The sequence below is a fragment of the Meleagris gallopavo genome, chromosome 19 (genome assembly GCF_000146605.3).
Source record: "Meleagris gallopavo isolate NT-WF06-2002-E0010 breed Aviagen turkey brand Nicholas breeding stock chromosome 19, Turkey_5.1, whole genome shotgun sequence".
NCBI lineage: Eukaryota > Metazoa > Chordata > Aves > Galliformes > Phasianidae > Meleagris > Meleagris gallopavo.
In genome coordinates, this window is record NC_015029.2 from 9,204,732 (window position 1) to 9,225,445 (window position 20,714).

The window sequence follows — 20,714 nt, forward strand, 5'->3', positions numbered from 1 at the left end:
TGAGGAAATTCAAATCAGCACGAGAATGGAGGAGAGGCAGCACATTGCTTCCTACATTCCCATGCCAACGTGTTTAATTTATAGCCATCTTCTTTAGCAATTCTTAGGCATAAGTCTTCAGACTGTCACCTTTACACTGCAGGTTTCCTTTAAGCCATGGCAGCAGTGGGCCGGGCTGGCTGTGCTGTGCTGCTGGTAGTGGTGGTGGACCAGCAGAGGGGCTCTGCCTGCCGGGGAGCACAGCTCAAACTGCAGTGCCTCAAGTGCTCTGCTGTCTTGCTAGATAAAATTTATTAGTGCCTATAAGTAAATGTATTTCAAAAGGTAATTTTTTTTTGCAATTGTGCATTTTTAGATAAATAAAAAAAAAATTTAGATTTACAAAATAAATACCTTTGTTTAAAAAAGAAAAAAAGATTCAGTATTAAAGGAGAAAAAATTAAAACATTGCTCCAAACAGGTGTGTGAGGTTTGCTAACAGCTTTCTTGGTATGCAGATACCTGATGCAAAGTCACGCTTTCATAAAACGGGGGACATAAACTGTCATCACTTGTCCTGATGGAAAACCTCACCCAGGGGAGCAGCTCAGCTGAAGGTGCTTTCCCTGGAGGACAGCTGCAGGCTGATGAGATTGAGGGCTGGCACCACATAACCTTCTGAGGCTGAACGTTAGCCTCAGCCTAACCCTTAGTGTAAATGAGAAAATAACTTCACGGGTGGATTTTCAACTAAGTTTTTCCTTCTTAGGATTACACTGTAAATGTAAAACATGAAATGAGTTTATCGCAAATAGGAGAATGAGCTCAGGATTCTAGGATGTGTCCAAGTGGAAGTTTGCAGAAAACCTCAGGTAAGTAACAAGACAGTTAAGGCTTCTCAGTTGTGTTTTCCTCTCTGATGAAAAGTAGAAATTTTATATGAGGTGGAGGCTGGATCTGCTCTGTCTGTCCCTATCTACAGAGCACAGGGAAGAATGGATGTAAACATCACAATACTGCTCTTAATACCCTGCAGTAATTAAAGCAGAAGCACGAGCCCCATGTTTACAACAGGTAAGAACAGAAAAGCAGTAAAAGAAATGCACCCCATGAAACAGATTAAGAGAATGGTCAGACCCCTCTTTATTTATTCTGTATGGGTCGCATGTTTTTCTGCAGGCAGGAAGGCTTCCAAAAGTGAAACACACCTCATGTGTGTCCTCTGTGACACAGCAGCTGCAGGTAATGCTCAGGAAGTATCCATGGTTTGTACAGTTTCATCCACCACCTCAATTTCCAGGTGTGCTACGTTCTCTGTGAGAACAGCAGTAGTTCCTCTCTCACACTTATATCTGCCATACCTGGTAAATGAAAGCAGGAGGGTTAATCTGGGAGATGGTAATGCCTAGGAAAACTCATTTCAAAGGCCAGAACTAATTAGCTGGTCATGATATGGAAGTTTCTTGCAGTAGTCTAAAGTGAGTGAGGCACAGTGGTTGCTGCAAAATCTAAACTGATGGCAACAACTGACTCAGCTAACCTAGTATTTCTGACTTGCATCATTGAAGAAATAAGCTGTATTTTATTATAGGACTGGCCACTCATGCTGTATGTGCCTGCTCAAAGAAAAAGCATATTTAATTCTTTTCTTTTCAGCTCTAGATTAATTTTACTAATGTATTAACTTCGAGTTTCTGTGCAAACACAGCATTTAACACAAAGACAGGCAGCCTGCAACCAAGCCATGTTTCAGAAATGTTGCTGCATCTGACTTGGCATGGCACAACAGAAGCAATATCTGACTTTGAAGGTGTAACACACTCTCCTGGCTGATCAACCATAGCAGCTTCTGCTCAGAACAGTGAAGCACATGAATCTGTAGAGTAAGAAATACAGCGGGGTTTTTTTGGAGCAGCACATCACAGCTTTGGCCACTGCATCTGCCTTAAAAAGAAGGAAAAATGGATTTCAATGAACTCTACTATTTGGCAGTAGAAGAGTAGTGAAAAGTTGCACAACTTACTGCAAAATCTTTATGTGCAGCATTTACTTTTATGTTAAGTGCCCTGGGGGCTGTGATTTCACTGATGAGGCAATGCAGTTCACCAGCAAAACCTTTGAGCATCTAGAGGTAATACTGTCAGCTCTGCTAAGAGTTTGTTCACTTCAGAACTTCAGCACTTCTCTACTCTGAATATTCTCAGTGTTACAAGCCCATGTTAAGTATTTAAATGGAACCCTGGTTCCCAGCAAGTTCCACAGTAGGTTTTTGTGTTATCAATATTCAGGATCCAAAATAATTGTCCTAACAAGCCACAGAATGATGTCATTTCAATAAATATGGGAAATCTACACTGAGAACCTATAAGCATGGAGTGGGTAAGCCTCTATTCAGTCCCAGGTGTGAAACTTCACTCTCAAACTGCCTGAAATTCCAAAGGCAGTTTCTCAACACAGTAAAGAGTTGACAGGCAATTAATTTCTTTCACTTACCTGTAGATGCCACTAAGCCTCTACTCACCTGCCAAATGCATTCACTAATTTTGTTTTCTTCATTAGCTGAAATTCAGCACACTGATGTAGCATGTACTGACTGTGCCCAACTCCAGCATTACAGGAAACAGAACTGCTGGGCATCGCCTTGGATGATGCACAGCTTCAGAAATACCAACCTTTCGCCTTTTCTGTTGGCCACATCATACGGACGGATAAAATCCAACTTGTTCTTGCTTATAACACAGATATCTATGTTACTGCCAGAGCCCAGATCATTGTATATGCCAGCTGCAATGGCATCCCTCACAAGCTGTTTGGCTTCTTCTTCCTGGACAAGTTAAGAAAGCTGTCATTGCACAAGTGTTGGCATCTCACAGAAATGTTTGTCCATGTGACAGTGGAAGCTGTGAGCTCTCACAACAGTAAATGAGATAAGCACTACAGAGCTGAACAACAGCACACTGAGCAGTGGGCTGCCTTCCTCCTGCTCACTACCCACCTCTTTTTTCCCCCTTTACAATGGACAGATCCCATTTAGTAAAGTCAGTCAAGGAAACATGGTTTTGGTCTCAATTAATGGAGAAACTCAACCTATGCTTTTTATCATCAGGGCTTCTGTACACATGTACAGGTTCCCTATTGTGCCCCCTGTAACAGCTGCATACAAGGTAAAGACCCATACTAGTTCAGTTACTGCCTTCCCCAGGTAGGGGCAACTCAATCCTTTTTTACAGTACCAAAATTATTTATATGGTTTTGGAATATAGCATGGTTTGCAAAATATGTTCTGCTCATCTTAACAGTAACTGCGCTGCAGCAGCCTAGCTCCAGACTGAACTGCAGCCAGTAGCTCTAATTCCAGTCCTGAACACCAGTGAATTTAGAGGCAGGTGCTGACCGAACCACACACAAAAGCTGCAAGATTCCCATTCTAACAGGTTTGTATCAGCTGCTTTCTTTCAAAAGTGCAACCACACAGCAGCTGAAATATGCACGCTGGGGGGTTACCGTTCTTAATTTTCACTGTTCAGAAGCTGTCTACATAGTCTGAAACAGGACAGAACATCCAGTTAGACAAGCAGTCACATCCAGGTTAATGTCTTCTACACAGAAGTATTTCAGAACCATCAAAACTGAGTTACAGTGTTGCAGAAGAGCTCTGGTCACTGCCCCATCCCCAAAGGCCTCGGCCAAGTTCTAATGCCCCCCATAAGCTCTTTCCTGGCCCAGGCTGTTCCAGCTGCACTGGCTCCCTCTACAGCTCCCAAGGAGGGCTTTCCATTTCAAAAGCAACTTGCTGAAAGTCATAGGTCAGATGCAGCAGTATTTGAAGTCTCCTGATAGAGCTGGTACACCCTTAATTTTACACTATAACCGATGACCTCGAGCACAAGGAAATGCTGCAAAACCACCTTCCTATGGCATCTATTCAGCTGCCACAAAAGCGCTGTGCAGCCACACGAAGGCAGCCCACCACATCACAGCACCAGCTGCTCGGTGCCCAGCAGCAGCCCTGGGGATGGGGCAGGGGGGCTCAGGGCCTGGCTGTGCCTTCATCCCGTGCTGCAGCCCCACTCCCCTCAGCAGCTCCAGAACACAGCACACTCACTGCCCCCAGCACAGCTTCTCTCCTGCGCACAGAAGGGACACACTGGCAATGTGTGCTGTGGCAGCAGTGAGGCTGAATGCAGCCCACAGGCACAGAGGTCTGGTCCCAGCTTTACCCCATCAGCTCCCTCACAGCCCTGCACTGCAGGCGCCCTGACACATCCCGGTCAGCAGCTGCCATCAGCACAGAGCAGCACAGCAGCGATCCCGCAGCTCCTCCATTCGCCTCGTGCTGAAGGCCTCAGCTCCGTGCACGCAGCAGCCGTGTCAGGGCACAGAGCCACGGGGCGCCCAGCAGTGGCACCCGGCTCAGCCTCAGCACCAACTCCTGCCAGCACATACCCACATTCTGCACCGGCTGCTATGCAAGAACGTTAATAGCAGCAGTGCTCCTCTGACAGCTTAATTAAGGTGCTGGCCAGCAGTGAGGCCTCTCCGCAAACCACAGAAATAGCATCCATTTCTATCGGCCCTGCTCTTCAAACACCACCAACCTCCACCACCAGACTGAGCTTCCAGCCCAGCCAACCAGCCCTGCTGGAGAAACTGCTCCTGCAGGACAGTCTGTGCAGCACAGCTCCGTCCTGCGGCCGCAGAGCTGCTCAGAGGGCGTTGGTGGCACAGCACGAGCACACGTAGCAAACAGCTCCATGCAGTGAGGTGGCTGTAAATTCATTTTAAAAATTAACCGATGGCAGAGCCAAAATTATTCTATGCCATCCTATGAGCTCAGTATATACTAAGAGAAGCACCACAGCAAAAGCACAGCACAGGAAAAGCACAGCAGGCTGGTGGGTGCTTCGCCCCCCTTTAATTCAATCTTTTCTTAGAACAACGTAAAAATCTTGCAGTGTCATCTCACCACATTTTTTTCTCCTTTTTAGAACCTGCTGTCAGTCTGCCGCTATCAAAATAGTTCTGAAGCCGCAGTCACCACAGCTCAGCTGTCCCTCACTGCAGCCCTGCGCTGCACAGCCCAAAATGTCACCTCAGCTTTTGATCCGACGGAGTGCTGCCCAGCTCGTGAACCCGGAGTAATTTTAATTATAGAAAACCCTGCCACAGAGCTGTTTACTTTTCCTCCCCTTCCCATAATTTAGAAAGATGACCAGAATAGCCACGAGAGGAAAAAAATAAAATAAGAAATCCTTGATAGAGATCTTGCATACAAAGTTCCAGCAAAGACTGCTGCTTTGCAGTCTGAAAACAGGGGGTTCTTGGAAGAAGTGCTGACACAGTCCTGAGGACGGGGGCAGGAAGGAGTCACTGTAATAATTAATCTTAAAAAACCCTAAAAGTTCAGAGTATATAAAAGCAGCACTTCCTACTTTACGGCTGCAAAGACCAAGCTAACTGGGAATATCATTCTCTCGGGTCCACACTGCTTCTTAAATGAGATTACAGCAAGAGTGATGTAGTGCAGCACCAGTCAGCGGTGACAAGCAGCGCTTTATAGAGCTATCTGTTTGTCTCCATCACTGCATCACACAATGTGTCCCAGGACTCCAATGTGCAGCTCCATTTACCACTCCGTGACAAACGGGCAGCACTTGTAAAAGGCGCAAAGAGGTCCAGATCAGCCGTGTAATGGTCACCACAGATGCACCGCAGTACTTGAGGGGGAAACGCAGACCCCAGGTTCATTAAACTGACCAGTAATGGATCTTTCAAAGCGTGTCTTAGGAATAGCACAGAAAAGGCTAGAATAAATAACTCAGCGTGGAAGGCCAATCTGAAACGGTGTTTGATAAATTATTTATAACACAGACAATTGTCTGCATTTAATATTGGAGCTACTGGTAGCATCTTTAAAAGATGATTTATGTGTTGTAATGTCATTAAGCTTTATATGGGCCCACTGCTAGCTATAAAGTCTGCTGAGATTTAGAGAATGAGTTTTAAACTGTCACTGCAGCATCATAGTAGATAGAGGCTGTATTAAATCTTTACTTTAAACCTGTTATCTGGAGAGTTGCATTTTGTAGACGCTCAGAACTGATGGATTACCTCTCCACTGCTGCCACGGCACAAGTCCCAAACAGCACCAATAAGGAACTTTTACACATTACTCTTGTATATGACTTGAATCAAGTTTCTCCTCTCACTTAAGCAATTTCCAGATTTCAAGTACTACTGGCACAGACTTTTCTACAGCAGATGTGGATATTTCTACCTCACGTTACTGCAGCCTGTGCCAGCAGCTCTGACACAAGTTAATCACTGCCTACAGCAGTGAAGGGAACGGCTGCACTGCTTCACCAGCAGCACCTCTGTAACTTCACAAGTCAAACAAGACATCTTTTCCAGATTTAAAACTGTAGAAAGCTTTATTTTTTTTTTTTTTAATTTTCTTACCAAAAACAAATGAGTGCCTTCTGCAGGTCACCAGTATCCTCTGGGTATCCAATAGGCCGTGCCACTCTCCAGCACTAAGCCTCATCAAGAATTTGAAATATCAGTACACAGGGAGTATCATAGGGTGCAAGAAAAGCCATTATAAAAACTGACTTTTACAGCAGAATGAAATTTGTTCACATTCTGTCACTCATCCTACTTAGAAGAAGAGCCTTCTGGGCTGGCAGGCCAGAAGGGGAAGAAATCAGAAGCTTCGGGAAGGACTGAGATAGTTAAAAATAAATACACATAAATAAAAAAAAAATCTATAGAGAAGCGGTGGGAATTGGAGTGTAGGAATTGGAGGCTGGGAATGCGATACCTCTTGAAGGACATCAGCACCTACAGAAGCATAATTAGACTTTGGAAGAGTAATCGGCAGGCTGCAGCATGTGAGAGATGTGTAAGTCTGTCTGGAGGGAGGAATTGTGGTAGAGATCAATACGTAACTGGAAGCGATGCTGAAATCTGTGCTAACTCCAAAGAGGGAACAGAACTGAGAAGAAAAGCACTTTGCTTTCTCACTTGTAAGGAAACACCCAAAGAGTCCATTGAGAGAGAACAGATTTGTTCTGAGCTGGAACGGGCTGCGTCCCTTCAGCCACACAGGTTTCACAAACCTTCCCCATAAAGCAGGTGCCAAGCAGCACCTCGTGAGCAGATGAATTATAAACTTTGTTTCATGAGCGTGTTTTGTACAAGCAGACAATCCAAACAGCTTGCTTTCCTTCATCTCTGATAGTGAACACGATCTGGAAGCGGCCCGTCCTTCCAGCTGCTCCCTACTCCTTCCCCCACCATCTTTCATTGGTTCTCTGGAAAGCCACAAAGAAAGGCTGAGGTACTGTGAAAACCAGAATCTGTAAGGAAAGATGTGCCTTCAAATGTCATCATAGGAGCATTCAGCACTACTGAGCAGCTGTTAAAGACCAGGAAGCTGCCCCAGAAGCGGCCGCCCCGCTGCAGCCTCCGCCGAGGCGCAGCCATGGGTTGGCTGCCCTGCACTGCAGCCGATGTGCTTTGCTGTGAGTAACGCAGTTATGTGTTACAGTAAATGTTTGTTTTCCTAAATGTTCTTGTAAGAACTTTTCTAATAAAATAAACCAAAGTCCTTCATTACGATTCTCAGTAACTCCATTTTTCCTGTTCCATCGCTACGGCCGCCTGCACGCACCGACTCGTCACAGCTCCTCCTCCCCAGCACTGCACAGCACACCACAATAAGCCACGTTAATATTTCATACCAGTGTGAAATATGCTGGAGTATCAATTCAACATCTGCTGTCTTTAGGGTACTGGCATCCCGCAGAGACACTTTCAATTTGTAATTGAGTTCTATACTGAATTAATCAGCAGTTTATCTTTTTTAGTAAAATAATGTCTTCCCCACTAACCTGGATTTACATTAACAATTTATGCCAAATTACCTGCCAAGGCAAAAAACGTATATGACTGGGAACTACTATTTGGTAGCACCGGTTCCTATATTTCACTCCTTACATGGAGATGCGCACAACGTCTGCAGAACAGAATTAAATCACGAGCTCTTCTCACAGCCGCAGGATTTCTTCTAATGCTATTTCCAGACTCTGAAGTAAGAACTAATAGGAAAACACATTTAATCTATCGCTTGTACTGGGGAGAAGCTCCTGATGTCCAGGAAGGCGGTGCTCAGCACAAAACAAATTTGCCCCACAGTAACAGAGCAGTAAATCCCACCGGGCTGCGCTGCTGCACGCTGTGCCATGGGCTGCTCCGCTGCCCTGCTCCGCTGCCCTGCACTGCAGCCACCAAAGCCGCCCTCAGCACAGCAAGGCCGTGCACAGCCTCCTACCAGCACAGAGCAGCGCCCCTCACCTCCCTTCCATACGGGCCATCCTCACCGTGCGACGGCTCCGCAATACCCGAATATCATCCAGAGCACTTGGAGGCACTGGGCCCCAGCTCTGCAGCTGTGGGAGATGCACAGACCCCAGCAATTTAAGGTAGAACACCTGCTCCTGAGAAACGCATCAAAAATAATGGCCTGTCCTGCATCCTCCCCCAGCAGTGAAATGATCTCTTCGCATGGAGCCCTGTGTCTGACTTGCTTACCTATGCTATTGTGCACAAAGTTTAAGTATTACTTTGCAGAGGTGAAGCAACGGCTGCCCTTGGTCATGCAGCAAGGCCCCATTTAAACCAAGGCAAGACGTGTTTATGTTGAGCCTGTAAATGGAGAAGCAGAGGAACATGCTCTGGCGCTCTGCTGGTACCAGATGGATCCCATCTGATTTCTGCACAGAAACTGTACTTTGATATACTCAAAAGGAACACCTCAAAACACGTCTCCAGTGACTTCAGCCATTTCAAAGCCTGCCCAGCTATGAAGTTATACAGAATGTTTTAAACCCAACAGTCCTCCAACAGCAATCAATCAGTGCAAGGCGCAACGCCATGAGGGTGAGAACAGAACCAACCGTCTGACACGCCACGCAGAAACTGAGCGTACAGTAATCCAAGAAACAGCACAAAACAGCACTGAGAGCCTTTGCTTCCTGTCCGTCTGACTGCAGTAACCCTGATGTTCACCCACAGAAATCCAGGTCTCCCAAGGAGAAAGTAACACAGGTACACATGGACAGCAACAAACCCATCCCAGAGAGCTCCGTCAGCACAAGGCAGTGGAGATGTGCTGCTAACCATCTCCATTACTGTCACTGCTAATGGAATAAACAGCATTTATGTGCTCTATATATCTAAGTAATTATTTTTGTTCACAGAATCAGGTTTTTTTTCCCCCCATTTCCTTAATCTCCGTGTTTGACACCAATACAGGCTCAAGTATCCCAGGCAGGCTCTCCAGCTTACCTCCCAGAGCCTGGCTTGATCCCTATTGTCTGCTGCCCGAGTTCAGCCAACAAACCTCCCAGCAAGCGGTCACCTTCCAGAGTCATTAAAGCTGGTGGTGTCAGCTGGTGGGATTAGCCTGCAGCCCGCACACCTGAGCCCTGTGGTGGGACACAGGCATTCTGATCACCATCACTAATGAATACAGCATTCATATGCAGCTTGTCATTGCTCTTGAGCCTTGAATCACACAGATGCAGCCTAAATAAGACTGATGAGACAACTATTGTTGGAGATCAGAGAGTTCTGACAGTTTCCAAAAATAGCTCAGTGTTATTGCCAGTAGTTAATAAATGAAAATAATGCCACCATACCAAGGAGCAGTAGGAAATAACAGAATGATCTGTATGTCACCTGTTTAAAACCAGAAGAAAATGACACATTTTTATCAAATTCTGTACTATGTCTGATGCTTATTTCCTTAAAATAAAAATGTGATATGTAGTCAACGTGGTGAAAGTGGCATTTCTGTGGCCTTCCCTTTGGTACAACACAGGCTTTTGGTGCAGAGCCTGGAGGAAGGCATCCTTTACATCACAGCTGTCATGGGGGACACTGCACTGGTCTCACGTCTCTCAACGACAGCAGCCATGCCAGGAACAAAGCTGGACAAGGAGAGCCGGGCCTAAGCACTGGACTTCCAGCCCTCTTTCCCCCTACAATTTCCCCTGAGCACACCTACTCTGACAGCCACAGCTGCTACCTCTGACCACTCACTGCCTCTCCCACTGAGGGCTACCCAAATCTGCCAGCTGAGCTGCTCCTAAGGCTGCACTCCAACCTGTGTTTGTCAAAACCAGACAAGTTAGCAAAGGCAGAAAGATCAAATCTGGCCAGCAGGTGAAGGAGCACACCTCCAGTACGAGGGCAGGCTGCAGAAGATGATCACTTTTTTGGGCACTACAAGTGCAACAGCTGAACCACAGAGATCTCTTCCTGCCCCTCCAGAAGCTTCTGGTTTTTTACTCATCACCTTTTAATGCCATGCTAAAAACAAACAAACAAAAAAACTATCTTAAATAACTCTAAATATAATCTCATATCTTTGCAGCAATCTGTCTTAGTTACAATTACAAATATCTACCAGGCTCCACTTCTGTCCATTTTCCCCACCTCTTTTGTGCCCCTGAAGTCATCACATCAAGGTGCACCTCTTTGCTCTGCAATAGCACTATTTTCTATGGCTTCTTCTCCTTCTCTTCCTTTTAGATCCTCTTGTTATTGACCTGGTTGTTTTGCTGAAACAGCCTGCTCCACACGGACTCTTACCCATGGCGACCACAGAGCTGCACTACATCAAAGTATTCTTCTACAGACAAAACTTCTCCTTCTCAAAGAAGTCAAATACCAGGATAAAATACACAACGCCCCCCAATTTCCCCAGGAATTCAACAACCACAATGTAGACAAAGCCTGAATTCCAGCATTTACACTGCAGACTGAGTTTTCCCCTGGATCATGATGGTTGCCATATCTCCTCGCTGCTGTTCAGCACCGGAAGGCATGAATGCATTTGCAAATTCTGACTGGGGTTTAAAAATCATGTGGCCACTCTCCTGAAAGAAAAATTGGCTGCAACGAAAGATCTGAGCTCAAACCACTCTATTAGGTGCGCTGTTCTTCCGCTTATGTTTTTTAAAGCGGACCTATAGCTGCCCACATGACAGATTAATATTGTTCCACAGTAGTTAGGTGCTTGGCACTACATTTTTGAAGCATCTACAGGCCTTCAGGGCTGAAAGTGTTCACATCTTCAGCAATCTATAATGGTTCCTCTAGAGGCCAGCACTTGCTTCATAATGAAACATGCCTCCATAAATCAGACTGCAGAAGTGGCACTTGTGTACGTCACCATCCATCTTAGCAGTTTCTCTGAAGGATGTTGGGTAAAGATCATCTCCCAGCATTGCAACCAGGGAAAGGACCATCACAGCTGGCACTGATAAAGCATGTGCTACTTAAATCTGAAGGCACACTAAGTCTGTGGAAAAAAAACACATCCTGCTGGTGTTAGCATGCCTCAGGCAGTGGTAGAAGCTTCAGCAACTCATCTTCAAAAGGCAGAGAGCCAGGGCTCTAGAAACCTGCAAAAATTGGCTAAGCCTGCAGTCTTTTTTTCTTTTTTTTTCCCCTTTTCTTTAAGTTGAGAATCTTCAAAGTCTATGATTCTAACTGTAGGGCACAGCAGCTGCCACTGCAGATTTGATCCTCTCAGCTTTTGGCAGCTCTCAACTTGAAATTCTAGCAAAAGAATTTTTCAAGTTGCTATTATTGCCTGTCACGGATTTATAAATATTGTGCACTATCTGCTGTGGCACGGCTCTCATGGGACACCAGTGCATGCCAAAAGCATAACAGAATGAAAAACAGTTCCTATTCTTCAAATAAATGCTAATTTTTTTTAACTGTGCTCACACGATGTGTTTGGTGATCAGCTTCAATAGTACAGAATATATATCAGAGGGAAAAAAGCTGATTGTCTTTTCCAGTAGTATTCAGCTGCTACTTTCATTAAGCTTGTTTAATTACATTCCAGATGCTAATTTGCAAGTCGATACCAGAGGGTGCAGGACAGTTTGCCTTTGAATCATGTTTCTGTGATGTGATGGTCTTGCAGCACACCACTCCCCTCCAGTAGCCCTAGCAAGATATTCTGACAATTAGCACACAAGAAAGCAGCATTGATCTCGGCAGCAAAATACCACTCCTCCATCCACTGTACTGAATTAATCTCCAGGAATTTGAACTTTATCATCACCATTTCACAGCAAATTTTATGTAGAATACACAACGTACTTCAGATTTAATTTCAACTGGAATTCCATGCTATTTGGATACGTTACTGGGCAAAACACATTTGGCACAAAGAGGTGAATATTTTAAGATGGCAGCCACAACACGAAGAGGTGCTGAAGAACAGGGCTGGACTCGAGCACCTGCAACTCCACTGGTGTGGATGTTCAGATGATTGTGCTGTTATCAGACAAAGAACACCGGATGAAAACAAAGGCAGGGTTAAGGTGCTCTCAGAGATCTAAATATCTGCTTCAACAAATGGGTACGCTGCGTTTCCACACGCCTGTTTCAGCACTATCTGTTGCCATTTATGGTTGCGTGTGAAGGCAATTTAATTAGGATGACCTTTCTAAGTAGAAAAAGTTGGAAATTTACCAATTTTTGGTGCCTTTTTTGGTTGCTCTTACACAAAGAATGACTTAAAATACAAGCTCGAGAACTAGCTGAGAATGAGGTAAGATTTTCAGTTCCATCACACAGCTCTCTGACATTTGTGTCCCTGAAAGGGGACTATTATGCTGTAGCTGTTGATTCCAAGGATTTGTATCCCTGTTTTCAGTATGAATAGCACACAAGTGCCAAGTGTGCAGTCACACAAGAGGCTGGAAAAGAGACCGTGCCATTCTCACAGCAGTAGAAAGGGAAAAAAGAAGAGCAGGAAATCTACACCCGGTGGTTCCTTCTGTCAGGCACCTCCTGCAGTGCTGCATGCAGAAGATACTGAGTGCCTATTTAAAGATTACCATTTTTTGGACAGCATTTATAAATATCCTGGAGGCCAGAAGTCTGGTCTCTTCAGATCTTACCCAAGATACTGAGGCAACACAGACACATTACTGCACTTTGGTAGCCACGTGCACCTACAGCTACATCAGACAAACAGCACAGGGCCACATCTGGGAAGAACCAAACAACTGCTCACTACTGAATGTTCAGCAGTTCTGCTACTGGAAAACCGCCCAACCAACCTGAACATTTCAGGTTTGATCGATATCAGCAAAAACACAACTCACAACCCTGCAAATCTCCGACCGATCAGTTCTTAGGTAGACTGGAAAAGGAAGAAAGCAGCTGCTAGTTCTGTGTTCGAAACCCAATCAGCCCCAAATCTAATGGCTTTCCTTTACCAATTGAACACTTTGTTGGTTTGCAATCAAGTGGGTTTTTTGTTTTTTGTTTTTTGTTTTTTTTTTAAGATTAAGAGTTGCATAAAACAAAAAGATAAAAAATAAAAAGAGATGGACTGATGACCAACGGAAAAACAGCAAAACTGACTACGCTAAGGTTGTTAAATTCCTGAAGTCAATTTCAAGTTTTCATCTACATTAAAATCACATGAGCTTTTCCATACATAGATGGGAGAAATTATTCATTTCTTAAAATCCACTTCATCCCTAAATTTTTTACAGCTCTGCAGTAAGCTGACATCAATACACTGAAGTGCTAAAGCAGACTGAACTTCTTTTTTATAGCCTCAAACCTCTTCAAACCTTAACACCGAGTATTATTCAGAAAGAAACACTTGTTTTAATAACATTTCTTACCTCCATGTCCGGTTTGTACTTATCTTCAAAAACAGCCATAGCTGCCAGTGAGCCAGAACCTGCAGCAACACAATTGGGACATTTATTGAGGCAATAATATACTGTACCTAGACACAGGAGTTTGGTTCTCTGTATTTATTAGGTAGGTTTTAAAGGAAAAGCTGACAAAAGCAGCACCCGTAGGCAAAGCCTATCTGCGCACCGACCTGCTGCACCCCAGCCAACCTCCACTGCTCCCAGCACACACAGCCCACCACGCTCCCAGGGGTTCCTGCCCAGCTCTGCTCCCATCGCTCCGTGCCGTTTCACTTCCAGCACTGGCAGAGATGAGAACACGAGTCTGCAGGTACAGAACCACAGCAGAGCCCGTCTGCACCCGCAGCACTCAGTGTTATAAGCACACTTTCTATAAATTGATGCAAAAAGCAGAACAACACTGTTTGGAACCGTAAACCTGCTTTGTTCAGAACCTTCAGGAACAGCTCTTGTCTGTCTGCAGCCCTGACCATATTTCAGTGCTCCACTTTTGGGGAGCGAACAAAGTTACCTGCCATTTTTTACTCCAATTAGAAGATTTTTTGGCATTTATTACTTTTTAACTTGTTTTGCATACTGCTATCTGTTTAGCTGGGTCACAGAGAAAGCCGTATTTTCTATTTAAAATGATTTGTGTATATCGCTTGACCACCTCAATGGTTTAGTGAAAGAAAAAGGCAGCGATTAAACAGTTTCAAATGAGGTGTCCTGCTGATTTTATCAAGTCTGCTGAATGTATAATGAAAAAGGAGAAGCTGACAGCGACACTGTTGAGAAAATACAGACTACCTTATCTGAACCATTTAAGGAGGCCCAATTATAGATCAAATTTAAAGGGTAGAAACAGCAGATTTACAGACACAAATCAATGAACATGGTAATCCCAATGAATGTGACAGATATTCCTGTTACAGAATATTGCTGTGGTTGAGGATCATTACCTTTACAGTACCAAATACATCACATCTAAAAGCAGTAGGACGCTCTAAGTGTGTACTTGTATTACAGGCAATGACTATTCATTCACACCTCGGAGCAATACGTGACTCCTTTCTTTAAATGCTGAAGCTGGGAATAAAGAGGATTTTTAAGCAGGTAATAGCAGAAATGAACTGCTTATAAAAACAGCTGATATCACAGAACAAACCACCAAATAAAAGGGTTGTACTGATCCCTGCAACAAGGGCAGAATGAGGTGCGTTCCAGAACAAACATGGGACTTCAAACATGATTCTTTTTGCAGAATAATGTAGGAATATCTCTAACAAAAGGGAAAAAGGGTTCCGAGACCAGATCTCAATTTTAAGACCGTGCTCCTTAGGCACCCAACCGAAGGCCTGCATTGAGCAGAAGGGGAAACCCTGGAACCAGAGCAGAAACCACGGCACCCTCAGATACGGCGTCTGTGAGACTATGAAGCCTAAAATATTTTGCCAGAATGAAAACCTGACAGATATTGGCTGACAAAGTCCTACACTGAAGCCAGAGCTACGAAAGAATGGTCTTCATTTCTTAAGACTTGCAGCGTCTACTAAACTAACCAATAATGGAATACTCCAACAATTCCATAAACGGCACAGACTGGAGTTATTCCTCCAGTTCCTTTTTAAAAGTAGTTCACCAAGGAAGTGGACAGAGCTCAGCAGGCTCCAGGAGGAAGGGGAAAGAAAAGGAAAGCAGCTCCTCATGCTGTGGTACATGAGATAACCATCACATTTATCATTAACTTTAAATAAATGCAGACAGTCCCGTAACAGAGGTTTGTAGAGAGCTGTCAAAGTCTTAATTAATGGTATCTATAAGTCAACATTTACATCTAAAAATCCTTTTCTTCTACTGGTTACAAACACTAAAGATAAGACTTACAATTTTGCGTTTTCTTAAAAAACAAAACAAGAAGCCCTAGCAGAAGCACCACATCTCCTGAAAGAAGAGATTTTTGTCATCTTGAACATCACAATGGAAATTCTGTTACCAGCACCAGCTGTAATAACTGCCCTTTTAGAAACACAAATACACACACACTTCTCCAAATCACATCTGCTGTTTGACGACAGCCACAGGAGCTGCTCTGAAGCACACTTACACCAAACACCCACCTGTAACACCCAGGGAAGCCCGGACCCACCTGGCTGCGGGGACACAAGCAGAAGCACCGCACTGATTCCAAGCAATTTCCTGTGCATACACATTCTGTGAGCTACACCTCCAGAAGAGGAATGCTTGGGAAGTATTAATCTAGCATCTAAAGATCTAGAAACATTGACTGCTAAAAAAAACAACCATAAAGAACTACACAAACTGGCACGCGAAGCTTCTTTGGAGAGGAGTATTTTTCACACTAATAATCAGCACAAACAAGAAGACTTAGGAGACCATAAGAGTTTGCTTTACTTCTTCAAGAAACACTGGCCATTTACTAAGGTTCACAACCGAATCATTCAAAAACCTCCTGTATTTGACTGGAAGTGACTTTAAAAAACCTCGTCTGGTGCTTACACAAGGCACTTCAACATCCGATTCACAGCAGTAGGTCGCTGCCGATACCTGCACAACACCCAGCTGACTCCTCCCACTGCGGCCTGCAGCCAGCACAGCGCTCCCAGAGAACCGGGCCGTGGGCAGAACCATCACCGGGAGAGCTCTCAGTGCTCAGCACAGCCCTTTCCCTCAGCCAGGACCTGCCTGCTGCCCCAGCACAGGATGCGCACAGCCTGGAGAGAGCAGCGTTTAGCACTTGTCATCCATCAGTGCCGGGCTCCCTGACAGGGCACTTACTCACACGCACTCATTGCTATTCGATTTGCCGCTCACTCTGGGTAGGAACCCGGTGATCTCCACAGCCCCATCGATCGGGACCATTTTTCAGCCCGCTTCCTGGCCGAGGGGCCTTGGCTCAGCAGTGCTGCTGCTCGCTCGGCAGGACAGCGCTGCCAGTGCGCGAAGAGCTGATTTATGAATATGGAGCACTGCTGGCACCGGGGGACTGCTTCTGCCACCAGAGACTACTGGAACATACCTACTGCTTCCGAAAGCTGAACTACAGACTTCAACTACTTTAATTTTATGCATGCATTTCATTATAAGTCTTGGCCAGAAGCTTTCCCAGACAAGCCAAGCAATCAGACAATCTTGCATCGTTTGCTGAAATCCAATTTTGTCCTTTGTCAGCATAAACAGTTTAATTTGATGTTTTCACTCCTGAGTAAGCACTGAGTATCTTTTAAATCTGCCTTGCAAGGGAGGACATCACCACATCCATCCACAAACATATTCCAGGCAAGATATCTGAGCACATTAAAAACAGAAAAATTTCCAGAAAATAACTGTTCAAAGATATGTATGCAAATTTAATAAAGCACCCTTAGAATATTGGGGGGAGGGGTGAAAATCATACTCTAAATAAAATAGAAATACAGTTCCTATTCTGATCTTTGATACATTTTCTGCCTCAGCACCATCTTTCACTGATACACATAAGCAAATCTCCTTTCACTCAAACACATGCAGAGTACCAGGAGCAGAAAGGTAAAGGACATCGTGCTGAGAAGGGCTTTGTGTGGGATCCTGCACAGAAGGAACATGCAATCACCAGGCAGATCTGGCACAGCTGACAGCAAACCAAAGCTAAAGCTGCAGTAAAATTAATCCCATGAAAGTCTGCTCCCTACCTAATTGAGCTTACTCTGCTACTTCAGTGTGGTTTTTTTTTTTTGGAGAGAGAAGGAGGAACAGGCAGGATGTTAAGAAATAGCACATTTTAAATCTTTTAAAACATAGGCACAAAAGTAACCACGTACATAATGGCAGCTGTGTGACTGTATTCAGGCAATTAGCTACTAGCAGTTGGCAGCTTAAAGTCAGTTATGGTTTCACAGTTTTCTACAACACTGGGTATAAGGCAATTACAAGAACCAGAGATTTATGCTTTTCTTTTTAAAATTATATTAGAGGCTAAACAATGGCATCACATAATGCGACTGCTACATGGATTTTGCCAAGGAAATAAAGCACCAGTTCCTAAGGTAATGGCACCATCTATTGGTCTAGCACTACCTCTGCAGAAATCTCTGTAAATGAACCACAGTTCTCATTACCATACAGTTAACTGCACCATTCTGTTTAGCAGTTGTGCAGTTTTCGCACTTCGAAGACATGGAAAGCTTTAATTGTTAAAGGCTGTGTGTCAAAAAACAACTTTGTTAATTTCCAGCAAGGCAAGTTAGTTCAGAGGCCAGAGCCTCTCCAAACAGGTACTACACTCACAGGCATGTGTAAGGTCACACTTGGTGCCCCACACAAAACCTCATTCTCCTCAACCTTTATGAGATACATTGTGAGACACTTCTCTAAGTTCTGCTTTAAAGCATTTTAGGTTTTTGTTTTCCACTTTTCCCATAAAAGAAAGTACCTTATGCACAGACCTGGCTTGCAGGTACCAGAACCTCAGGGTGTTTCTTCTAAGCCTTCTCCGAGTTCTTAGCATTCTAAGAAAATTATCTCAAAGGAATTCATTTTCAGGAGAACACCTTTCCCTTCAAGTAATGAGGAATATATTAAAGCTCCAGCAAAAAAATAAACAAAGTTGGTTTGCATGCTTTTTCTAACCATTGGTAGTGAAAGCTTTATGCACAAGAATTGTTATTGTTTGCCTTGGATTTTCTTCATTCTCAGAACCCGAACTGCTGGCAGTAAATAACACCAAAAAAGGATCAGCACAGGTGTGAAGGGATTCAATGCTTGTATCAAACTAGAGGCACAACAGTGCTTACTTAAGACAGACAAAATTATTTTTAAGTTGCAAGTGGGAACTTCTGGAGTAACAAGCCGGCTCCTGTGAAGCAAATCTCTGCCCCTGGAATACGAGGACCACAGAAATTGAAAAATCAGCTGAAGAGGAACACAGTATCTCAAAAGAAGACAAAGGAGTGACAGGAAGAAGCAAGGCAATCATGTAGATTAAAGAATGGTTTGGTTCTCTAAGGAAGCCATCATCACTACTCCTGAGCAAGGGGTGAAAACTGCGTATTCAAGGAAATATTTAATCCCAAAGCAAGCTAAAATGCTGGTTACCTCTGACCAGCCAAGTAGAATGCTCAAGTCAGGAAGATTTAATGCTCTTACACCGCAGTAGAATGGAGGCAGCACTTACCCATGGTAACATAAGGCAACTTGTCAGTTGATCCATGGGGATATATGCTGTAAAGGTGAGGTCCAGTGACATCTACACCTCCTAAAACCAAGGCAGCACCAATGTAGCCTTGATACCTAGGAACAACATTTACACACGAATCTGAGTATCTGTGATAAAGCAGTGGGGTTTTTGTTTGTTTACAAGCCACAATGCACACATTTGAGAATTTCTCCACGCTTACACCACATACACCTCTGTAATAGAAAGACTGCTTTTACTATCTGTGAAATTAACTAAAACATGATTATTTCACTGTCAAGCAGAACGAGCACGCAGTGGACAAGCAAGGAGACTGGCTGTTATGTTTGTGCTAACCAGGAGATAATTCCATTTTATAACACTACATGAAATTCCTGTATCTGTGGTTAAGTTTATAATTAGGGACTTTGAAGAAAACATGCTCGTTCCTCCACGAGATCTTGGCTGCTTTAACTTTTCAGCTCACTGTGTCTTATGACACACTTAAGGCAAGCTGCCCAGCAAGACAGCATCAAACAACTAAGATAGACTCTAATAATTCATCTACTCAACGTAGCTTTTGAGTTTTATTTGGTTTTAGGCTTTATTTTATTTTCCTGAAGACTTTCCCACAGCTTGAATAATCTCCAAGTACACACACTTCCTTCTTTCTTCTCTACCAATAGTATTTTTTACTTCTATGAGAAACAGTATTAAAAACAGTACTGAAATGCAAGGTTTGGAGAACGTGCCCTCAATTTAATGGCATGTTTTAAATCATGTTGCTGAGAGGAATTGCAATTGCCATAGTACAACGGTTTGCAATCAACCAAACAAGCAGATATTTTTTCCTCAAGACAACCACAGCACAACTTCCAGTAATATTAATCAACGCTGCACAGCTGCAGCATGGGCTCCCTGAAATACTACAGGCTTTGTTTCCTTCATCTTGGTTCAAATAACTACGAAGGAAAGAACAACTCTTAAATCTTTCCTAAAGTCTTGTTATGGAGCTTACACAGACGTCCCACCACAAGAACAAGTCACGGCCGGTGGCCTTAACAGCATAGCTAATAAATAGGAAAGCATTCAGTCACCTGAAAAGCATTTGCTTTAGCATTCGATTAGCTGTGACCACACGTGGAAGTCGTCCTGTAGACAGCGCATGGAGCTCCAGATTGGAAGCAATCAGCTGAGTCGTCATCTCAGTGTCTGCGGCTGTGCCCGCACCACAACAGCTGAAAGTCATTACAGGTTGCACACGGTGAGTGGGGGAAGGGAAGCAAATAACCCAACATGGCCAAACCAGAGCTCTGGCTGCTTTATTCAACACGTTTGAGCTTCTTTCCTATGTTTTCTCCCCGAGTTATCCCAGCCCATTCAATGCCCATAACTGCTGTTTTTCCCCTCTGCCGCCCCAAGGCAGCATTTGCAGTTTCTGAACCACAGCCGCCCTACTGCTGCACGCAGCCCAGCGCTCCTTTCCCTCACGGCAAACCTGAGAAAACCAACATCCCACCCAGCCAACGCTTGTAGAGCGCGAAGCAAAAAGCAAACGAAACGCCGAGCAACGAGCAGCCCATTCTAATAAGCACAAGTCAACGTTTTAGAGCACACCTCGGTCTGCGCTGCCGGCAAAGCACACAGCTAAAAATCCCATCCGTTCCCAGCGCCGCCACAGCACAGCCGCCTGCGGTACTCACTAGATGTTGGAAGAGATGTAGTGTATTTTCGAGCAGTTCTTGTCAGCGACGACCATCCCCTCGGTCGCCCTCGTGTCGGCTCCCAGGACCACGCCATCCTGCGGACACAACGAGGCC

The 20,714-nt window shown here is 44.4% G+C and overlaps 1 protein-coding gene across 1 annotated transcript; it reads right to left on the reverse strand.

The window, feature by feature from the left end:
• Positions 1 to 1,098: 1,098 nt before the first annotated feature.
• PSMB7 (proteasome 20S subunit beta 7) lies at positions 1,099 to 20,708 on the reverse strand. The gene is made up of 6 exons (XM_010721064.2): positions 20,598 to 20,708; positions 19,992 to 20,132; positions 18,895 to 19,010; positions 13,707 to 13,765; positions 2,652 to 2,803; positions 1,099 to 1,340 (listed from the first exon to the last, which is right to left on the reverse strand). Exons 1-6 carry the CDS (start codon positions 20,651 to 20,653, stop codon positions 1,229 to 1,231), a joined length of 636 nt encoding a protein of 211 aa, XP_010719366.2. The 5' UTR covers positions 20,654 to 20,708; the 3' UTR covers positions 1,099 to 1,228.
• Positions 20,709 to 20,714: the final 6 nt, after the last annotated feature.

Bases quoted from the DNA above. Each gene is read 5' to 3' on its own strand.
- PSMB7 (XM_010721064.2), bottom strand. From the start codon at position 20,653: ATGGTCGTCGCTGACAAGAACTGCTCGAAAATACACTACATCTCTTCC. The intron at 20,133-20,597 runs GTGAGTACCGCA...AATGACTTTCAG, and splicing joins TACATCTCTTCCAACATCTA to CTGTTGTGGTGCGGGCACAG. The intron at 13,766-18,894 runs GTAAGTGCTGCC...GTGTTGCTGCAG, and splicing joins GTTGCCTTATGTTACCATGG to GTTCTGGCTCACTGGCAGCT.